The sequence below is a fragment of the Aethalodelphis obliquidens genome, unplaced genomic scaffold (genome assembly GCF_003676395.1).
Source record: "Aethalodelphis obliquidens isolate GAN/ISIS:26980383/991018 unplaced genomic scaffold, ASM367639v1 scaffold28, whole genome shotgun sequence".
Lineage (NCBI taxonomy): Eukaryota > Metazoa > Chordata > Mammalia > Artiodactyla > Delphinidae > Aethalodelphis > Aethalodelphis obliquidens.
Window position 1 is genome coordinate 3297267 of NW_020837972.1, and position 9194 is coordinate 3306460.

General features: G+C 43.6%; 1 protein-coding gene across 2 annotated transcripts in view; it reads left to right on the top strand.

The window, feature by feature from the left end:
- The window catches only part of TTC28 (tetratricopeptide repeat domain 28), a 603177-nt gene extending 598990 nt beyond the window's left edge, over positions 1-4187 (top strand). For both annotated transcript variants that reach the window (XM_027124409.1, XM_027124410.1), the window contains one exon: positions 1212-4187. In XM_027124409.1, coding sequence (XP_026980210.1) covers positions 1212-2839 — 1628 coding nt within the window. In that variant the 3' untranslated portion in view covers positions 2840-4187. The remainder of the gene's footprint in view (positions 1-1211) is intronic.
- The last annotated feature ends 5007 nt before the right edge of the window (positions 4188-9194 follow it).

Sequence of the window (9194 nt, forward strand, 5' to 3'; positions counted from 1 at the left end):
AGAGCTCCACGTGGCGCCACCCCAAGTGGCCCCCAGGAGCCACGGGCATGACCCTGATTATGGTTTGGGAAGAGGAAGAATTAAGTGAACGAACCTTTTTGTGTGTTACGGAATGTTCAAGTAAACAAACTCCCTGCTCTCGTGGAACTCAGCTTACGATGAGCATATATGTAGTATATGTTAGATGAGGTGCCACCATGTGCTCTGCAGAAAACGTGCAGATTAAGGGACTAAGGAAGTGAGGGTGGCATCGCAGCAGAGATGATGAGGGAGCAGTGGTGCCCAGAGCCGGGCCTGCGAGGCACTTTTCAGACCCTGGGGCAAGCCTGCCTGCCATTCTCAAGAGGCCAAGTGAGGCTAAATGCTGGCTCGGATGGTGGCCAAGGCTTGAAGGCGACCAGCAGGGCCTGCTGATAAATGTGCTCAGAGAGAGAGGGCCAAAGGTGATATCCTGTTCTTTGGAACAGCTGCCAGAATGGGGCTGCCTTTGCTGAGACCTTGAAAGTGGCAGAAGGAATGGGAGGGGTCTGAGTTTCCTCTTGGACACCTTCATAGGCAGCTGGTTAGACGAGTCCAGTGTGGAGACATAAATGTGCACATAGGTCCGAGGGGAAGAGGACTGTGTCCTGTGGGCGCTCCTGGGGTCAGAGGTCACAGAGATAAGGAGGGGCCCGGGAAGGATCAGTCCATGAGGGCCAGGTGTGACTGACTGTGCAGAACACCAGATTTGGTGGCCACTGTTAACCTTTACATGAACTGGGGAGGACGAAAGCCTGACTGGAGTGGGTTAAGAGCAGCTGGGAGGAGAGGCCGTGCGGAGAGGAGGTTGCTGGGGTGTGGAGCGATGGGGCCGGAGCTGGAAGGGATGGCGCATGAGGGTTAAGGACAGGGGGCATCACAGATCGCCCCATTCAGAGCAGGAGGCTGCCATGGGGTCCCGTGAGATAGGGAGCAGAGTGGAGATAGGCACATGGCGGGGTCTGCAGCGCACGGGGCTGTGGGCACTCTCGGGGTGTTTTTGTCCCCAGTGTAAGCTTTACTTTTCCCAACAGGACTGTGTGTTTCAGGCTTATAAGATGAATTCAAGTTGTGTATAAGTAACACTTGCATAATGCTTTACTAGCTTCTATGCATATAAAGATGCTTGTGAAAGAAAAATAAGAACCATACAGAATTCTAACTGTCCTCTGGGCGCCTATGTTTTGTCTTAGATTCCACTGAGCTGCCCAAGCGCCTCAGCCTTGACAGCTCGTCCTCCCTGGAGTCTCTGGCCTCCGCCCAGTCTGTCTCCAATGCTCTGCCCTTGGGCTACCAGCACCCTCCTTTCTCTCCCACCGGTGCAGAGAGCATAGCCTCAGATGCCATCTCTGTGTACAGTCTGAGCTCCATCGCCTCCTCAATGAGCTTTGTCTCCAAGCCTGAGGGTGGGTCAGAGGGCGGAGGTCCTCGAGGAAGGCAGGACTACGACCGGTCCAAGAACGCCTTCCCACAGCGATCCACCCTGCCTCGGAGCCAGCTGTCCCCCCCGACCCGCCCTGCAGACAGCAAAGACGAAGAAGAATACGAAGGGTTTTCCATCATCAGCACTGAGCCTTTGGCGGCCTACCAAGAAAACAGACAGACTCGCTTCTCACCAGATCACAAACAGTCCCGCGTCGGGACAGCTGGCAGTGTGAAAGTTTCGGTAAGCTCCAAGGGGAGCATAAGCACTCCAAACTCTCCAGTTAAAATGACTCTGATTCCCAGCCCAAACTCACCCTTCCAGAAGGTTGGAAAACTAGCAAGTTCAGATACGGGAGAATCAGACCAGTCTAGTACAGAAACAGATAGTACCGTGAAATCCCAAGAAGAGAGCAACCCAAAGCTCGATCCACAAGAGTTGGCCCAAAAGATTCTAGAGGAGACACAAAGCCATCTCATTGCGGTGGAACGTCTTCAGAGGGGTAGTGGTCAAGGTAAGGGCACTAATCCTGAAGATGGCATTTCCGTGCCCAACAGCGCTGCTGTCTTCAGAGCGTCAGAAACAAGTGCGTTCAGCAGGCCTGCCCTCTCCCACCAGAAGAGCCAGCCGTCGCCAGTTACTATCAAACCAAAGCCCCCAGCCAGAAGCTCTTCACTACCCAAGGTGAGTTCAGGATACAGCAGCCCCACCGCCTCAGAGGCGTCCATCAAAGACAGCCCGAGCCAGCACAGTGGCCGGCCGTCGCCCGGTTCTGACTCCCAGACCTCCCTGACCGACCAGCCTCTCTTTAAGCTGAAGTATCCCAGCTCTCCTTACAGTGCTCACATTTCCAAATCACCAAGGAACATGTCCCCGAGCTCAGGCCACCAGTCTCCTGCTGGAAGTGCACCGTCCCCAGCTCTCTCCTACTCCTCAGCTGGCTCCACTCGCTCGAGTCCAGCTGACGCTCCCGACATAGACAAGCTGAAGATGGCAGCCATCGACGAGAAGGTGCAGGCTGTACACAACCTGAAGATGTTTTGGCAGAGCACACCCCAGCATTCCACGGGACCAATGAAAATATTCCGGGGGACCCCTGGAACGATGACTTCCAAGAGAGATGTCCTCAGTCTATTAAACTTGTCACCTCGGCACAGCAAGAAGGAGGAAGGAGCAGACAAGCTGGAACTTAAGGAGCTGTCTTTGCAGCAATGTGGGGAAACGCCCCCAAAAACCCCTCCCAACGGACACTGGCATACGGAGACCACCTCGCTGAGCACGCTGCCGCTGCCCGCCGGCCCTCCTGCCGCAGTGCCCACGCGCCCTTTGAGACTTCCTTCTGGAAACGGCTACAAGTTTCTGTCCCCAGGAAGATTTTTTCCTTCCTCTAAATGCTAAAACATCTTTTATACCCATCAACACCGGCTTGGAGCACAGCGGCCCACAGCCCAGCTCTCCGCACTCACCTGGCCTGCTCCTTGAACGTGGCTGCCCCAGCATGGGTGCTCTCGGGGCGCGGGCGCCACCACTCCCAGACGCCACACACACACACTGGTAGCCCCTCTGGGACTCTGGGCCAGATTCACCAAAAGCCAGGACTTCTGTGGGGTTGGTGCAGGAGGCTCATGGAATTTTCTACACATCACCAAATGTCTACCTTGGAACTCCCTGCTTCTCATCTTTGATGCGATTCTTCAACAGGATTTTTGTACAAAAATGGTCATGGTTCTGGGGTGGGGAGAGAAAGGGAGCACATATTTTGCTAAGAGGTATATATGCAGTACCTTTTATACATAGAAATACAAACAGAGCTTTTTTAAGGCTTTCAGGTGCTGGTTGGGGGTAGGGTATATAAAAATCTCTCTAAGTTGAGTTCTACATGAAAGTGTTATAGTAGCCAAAAAACAGGATACTGGTTTTAAAAATGCCAATGATTTATAATTAAATTGTAGCAGTTTTGGTCTCATGATATTGTAACATCAGAGTAACAAGGCAATAATTCACTTCCTGAACTCTGCTCTTTGAGGGCTACAAATGTCCCTGGGGCCCCACTGTCAACCAAACTTGAATTTTCTTAAAAAAATTTATGTAACTCTTACCCAGGCATTTTAGAACTATGCAATTGTGATTTAAAAATGCAACTTTGTGCTTTTAAAACATTACTGACCTTTTTTGTACGTGGATAAACAACTTGGTTTTATTATCAACAGTACTTTGCATTTATAGCTATTATTTTTAAAAGCTCAAAAAGTTTTTTAAAATGTCAAATTTTGAATAGTCTTCAATAAGCAATTATCAAGTTTGGAGGGGGGAGTTTGAAATTATTCAGTTTCCTTATAAGCAAAAAAAAAAAAAAAAAAACCAAAAAACAAACAAACAAAAAAACAAAAGAAAAATCCCATGGCTAACTAGATTTAACCAGAATCTAGCCTTCCAGCTCTTATTCCCTTTATTACCTGCTTAATTTTATTATCTTTTCCCAATGCCAGGTTTCTAAAACCCCTTCTGTCTAAATCTGTCACCAGGTTCCCACAATCCCAGCACCTCACATCTGTGAGCTGCATTTGGACCCTCATCTTAGTGTGACCAGTGCCCCTTGCTCCTGTGGTCCGAAGGACAAATCCCCTCCCCCTCACACAGAAGACTTTAATGTCCACAGCCTCAGAAGCAGGGGGCCTTCTGCTGGGATATACATCTGAATTACTGCTGAACAGGGAAAGAGATATACCTACAAGTGTTGTCATAGAAAAAAAAAAAAAGAGGGACTTTTCCTATAGCTATGTCAGTTCACTGATACTGTTGCCAGTTGGGACAAGACAAAAGAACAGTCTAGGTGGGGGTAACCATTAACATATTTAAATAAAGAAAAGAAGTGCTGAAAATCATGTTAGTCCTAAGTTTAGTTAGAGAATTTACATAAGCCTCTTTTAGGTAATTCTAAAATTGAAATCCTACCATCCTCACTTTGAGGGCCCATCATACAACGGTGGGCAGCCTCTTGTCCCAGGACACGAGCCACACAGGGAGTGGACAGGAGGGGCCTGGCAGGAGGGACACTAACATCAAGACCTCCAGGGAGTTTTTAACCCTGGATAGGATCTCACTTTATAAACATACACTGACCAGTTAGTTGCCCTGTTCCTCACTGTATTCTGAAAAGAGGAAGAGATAATATTTATTCAATTTGTCTTACTCTCCTGAGCTATGTCATAGAAGCTTTTTGTGTTTAACCCAAGAGCCATGTTGACAAAAGCAAAAGTATGTCCCATTCTAACCCTGATCCCAACACTGGAAGAAAAATACTTTATAAAGAAGCAAGCAACTATGAGGTTGTCTTTATGTCTTTTATAAATGGTAATAAAAACCAGTGTAGCAAATAAAAGCCAAGTTTATAGCACTGTGCATTTAGATAGAAAAATCAGGTCGTCAACAACAAGAAATAAACCTCAAAGTAAATTTCTGAATCCACATATAGATAGTTGGGCTGTTCCTTTCTCAGCAACTCTCAGCCTCTTTCCCAAGTGCCAAGTAGCCCTGGAGGAAAGGCCGGGTCTCTGCTCCACCCCTGAGGACGAGGGCGCACAACCCTGTAGGCCTCCCTCTAGCGCACATCCTCCACCACCCAGACGGCTTCCCCGTGGTTACCAAGCCAGCGAGGAGGACTCGTGGACCCTAACCTGGTTTTAGTCCTAAATACATTTGTTGTTGTAGGTTTCATGTTGAAAAGCCAAATGGAATATATGATTTTTTTTTGGTCCTAGATATAAGTTTCAAGGAAGAAAAGCAAAGATGGTGAAATAATAGGACCAATCTAAAAATCACTGTAGAGTCGCCGCTTCTTTATGTTTACTGTCAGTCTTGGTGTTTTCTATACAAGTGAAATGGATGTAAAATCAAGGTGAATTTTTCAGGCTACCTTGAAAACAGTATGCACTTAAAAATTATGTGAGATTGTATAATTTGCAAATTCTTTGTACAGATCAGAGGTTGGCAAATGACCCACAGGCTAAATCTGGTCAGAGGCCCAGATTTTTACAGCCATGAGCTAGGAATGGATTTTACATTTTAAAATATTTATATAAATAAATACCTACATAATATTTTTGATTTTTACCTCTTGGTCCACAAAAACTAAGATATCTAGCCTTTTAAGAAAAAGTTTGCTGACTCCTGGTATAGATGACAGAAAACACAATTAGCATAATGTTTTGTTTCTACAATCTAGGGAAAGTGAGTGTCAGGCTGTGGATAAAACTGATAGGAATGCGTGGGAACTTGAGCCATGTGGATGGAAGCGAATGACCCCTGCATAGTCCTCGGCTCTTTGCCCCACTTGGAAGGAGTCGATGGGTGTGGGTGAAATTTACAAAAATATTTTTCCTCACTGTATGCAGACAGCATTGGATATTATTTCTTTTTCAGCTCAGGAAACTGGAACCCCTGCCCCTACTCTACTCCATCAGATGCAAATACACCAAATACAAGCAATAAAATCTCCCTCTCCTAGAAACCTTGGTATGACCACAAAGCAAGGTAGTCGAATCTGTCTTACTTCTCACCAGTGAACCATGCAACTACTTCAGTGATCTTTAACTAAGTCAATATACGAAGACGAAATTAGCTACTCAAGCTTACATTTTGATGCGTTTTGGTATTGGTGTGTAGTAAAATGAAGAAGTTCTCACCTCCATCCACTTGAAACGGTCCCTGGTCCACGCGCTGCTGCACACGCTGTCCTCGCTGTGCTTGTCTGTCCCGGTGAATCCCGGTAGGCGGTCACCTCGGCAAGTCCCCAGCTCAGTGCCTGTCCTGCCACCACCCCCACCACAAGGAGAACAGTCACTTCGTTAGTTTCAGTTCAGGCTGGAAAAAATGCCACACAATAATTTGGTTTGCATTTAGTAAGTAGGCAGAATGTGAAAAATGTATAATTTTCATCACATATTTTGTTGTTTTACCTAAAAGAACTGTCCATGTGCTTTGTGAACTGGGCCCTTGTCTGTGCCAGACCCTTCAAAGATGTTCCATGTAAGGACACACGTGGTCACATCTCCCTTCCTCAGACGCCTTCCCCACTTGGCACTCATGCCCCTTGTATGCAGTGTTAGCCATCTTTGGCCTATGTGGACTTTTTTTTTGTAAATTACAGTTTTCCAGATGGCATTAAACTTTTTATATTATGAAATTTACCCTGTAAAAAGAACTTCATATTTTTATTGAGATTGCTAAGGCACTTGGCCTTCCTTTGTGATTTCAGTGTCTATTAAAGCATGAGTTCCTTTGGTTTTAAGTACTGTATCTGAATCACTTTCTATGCATTTTCCACACTTCCTAGGTTTCTTTGCAGTACACAAAGTGGTCATGTGTCATTAATGAGCATGTATTTCTGTCTGGAGTTTATCCTTATAAACACACTGTAGCCTCACGTTTGCCAGGAGCAGAGCCAGAGAAAGCGCACAGCAGAGCGGACCTGCACGCAGCTCATCTGGCCCTGAGGCCTGGGTACCGGTTGGTGGTAGTGGTTTAGATGGCTAAATGCTTCTGATCTTCTGTGTTGCAGGACAGAAAATTCTATGGTTGCAGACAAACAGAGTTCATTACCACTAGATCCCTGTATCTAAAAGAAACTTCCAAAGGAAGTACAGCTGACCCTCAAACAACAAGGTTTTAAGTGCGCAGGTCCACGTATATGTGGAATTTTTTCAGTAGTAAATACTACAATATTAAACGATCCACTGTTGGCTGAATGTGCAGATGTGGAGCCACGGATATGGAGGAGCCGTGAGGAACCACATATAAGAAGCGCGGACTACGTGTTATATGCAGATTTTTACTGTGCAAAGGTTTGGTGCCCCAGCCCAGACGTTGTTCAAAGGACAACTGTATTTCAGAAAGGAAAACAGTCCTACCTGTGAAAGTCTGAGATGCATGAAGAAATAATGAACACAGAATTAGGTGAATGTGAAAAAAAATCAAAACAAGTATTGATTATATAAAAAGAGTAATGTCTCATTTGGGTAGCAATAAAAAATTAAAACAAGGAAGTTAAAGTGTTATTTGTTTGGGAAGAGAAAAGTAGATTTTTAGAGACAGTATGTTAAGTGTGCATAACCACACACAAAAAATAGAAATAGAGGATTATACCAAACTAATTAGTGGAGGAGAAATAAATTTTAAAAAACTTAGTTGACTTAAAAAAGAGGGAACAACAACAAAAACTATTTTAAAAGGAGGAGAAAAGAAAGATGAAATAAATTTTAAAAATCAGTGATAATCAGTAATCATTAAAAATGTAAGTGAACTAAACTTAATTAAAAAGGAGCCTGACAGATGATGGCAACATGCCACATGTTCTTTAAAAAAAAAAATGCTGTTCGAAAAGAAAAAACCCAACTACCAAAGCACAAGGGCCCCAAATGACTGACAGTAAAGAATCAGTAAAATAGATGTTAAAGTAAAAGGCACTAATAAAACAAAGATCCATTTGCTAATGTTAAAAAAAAACTTAGTAGAAAGGCAAAATTCTAAATTTGTATGCAGCTAACACTATAGCCTTAAAATTCATAAAGTAAAAATTGGCAGAACTACAAGTTTGGAAAACTACACTACTATAATGGGAGATATTACTCTTTACTCTCAGTACCTGATGGGTTAATTAGACAAATATTTAGAAAGTATATATGATGGGTTTAAACAATCAGCAAACAGGCTTATGACTTGGAGAGAACCTAGTTTCTGATAGTGAATCAACATTTTTCATAAGCACACACAAAATATTTCATGAAAAATAGACCATGTTCTAGCCTCTAGCAATCAATATCATTGCCACCAACCTAATGAGAATACAATTCAGTTAAGGCATCAATAACAAGAAGATAATCGAAAAGTTGCCAACCACTTAGATATTTTAAAATGCACTAAATAACATATGAACCATAGAGGAATTCATAATAGAAATGAGAAAATATTACGTATCTAAACAGATAGATGCCTCCAGTGCCACCTTGGGAGTTTCTGGGGTTTACTTTTACTAATGACAGAGGTATTTCTTATTTGTTCTACTCAAGACCAGAAGTTTGCACAATAGACTACAAACAATCTCATTTTCACCTGATAAAGTAAAATATATATACTTATTTTTATTTCTGCTTACATGCCACTTTCAGGAAATATATAAATTATATAATAGCTTAAGAATAAAATTAACTTAAAATTTCATAAAAATTAGTGGGATGCAGTTAACGTGGCATTTTAAAGAAAAAATTATAGTCCTAAATGTTTATTTTCAAGGTTAATTTTAAACATGTAACTGTTTAAGCCCCAACCAATGAGGAGGGATGCCATCCTAAATAGCCAGTGCTGTGGTACAAGTGCATAAAGAATGATGCCACTGAGCTAGGTGACTGATCCAAGAAGTTAGCAAAGGAATAACAAGAGAAACCCAGAGAGAAGGAAAAACCCAGAGAGAAAAGAAGGGAGGGAATAACAAGAGTCAGAAATTAATTTAAAAAAAGATAGTACAGAAGATCAAGAAGGGTAAAGTCTGCCAAAAAGAAAAAATACACCAATTCCTGGGAAGGCTGACTGTGTGCATGCATGCACACGTGTGTGTATTTGAGACAGAGCAAAGGAGAAACGGTTACAGCTAAAGATGCAGCAAAAATTAATAAGAAAATACTATGAATACATTTATGCCAATACACGTGAAAATGCGAAATAATACCTAGTATGTTTTAGGCATAGATATGTAGTT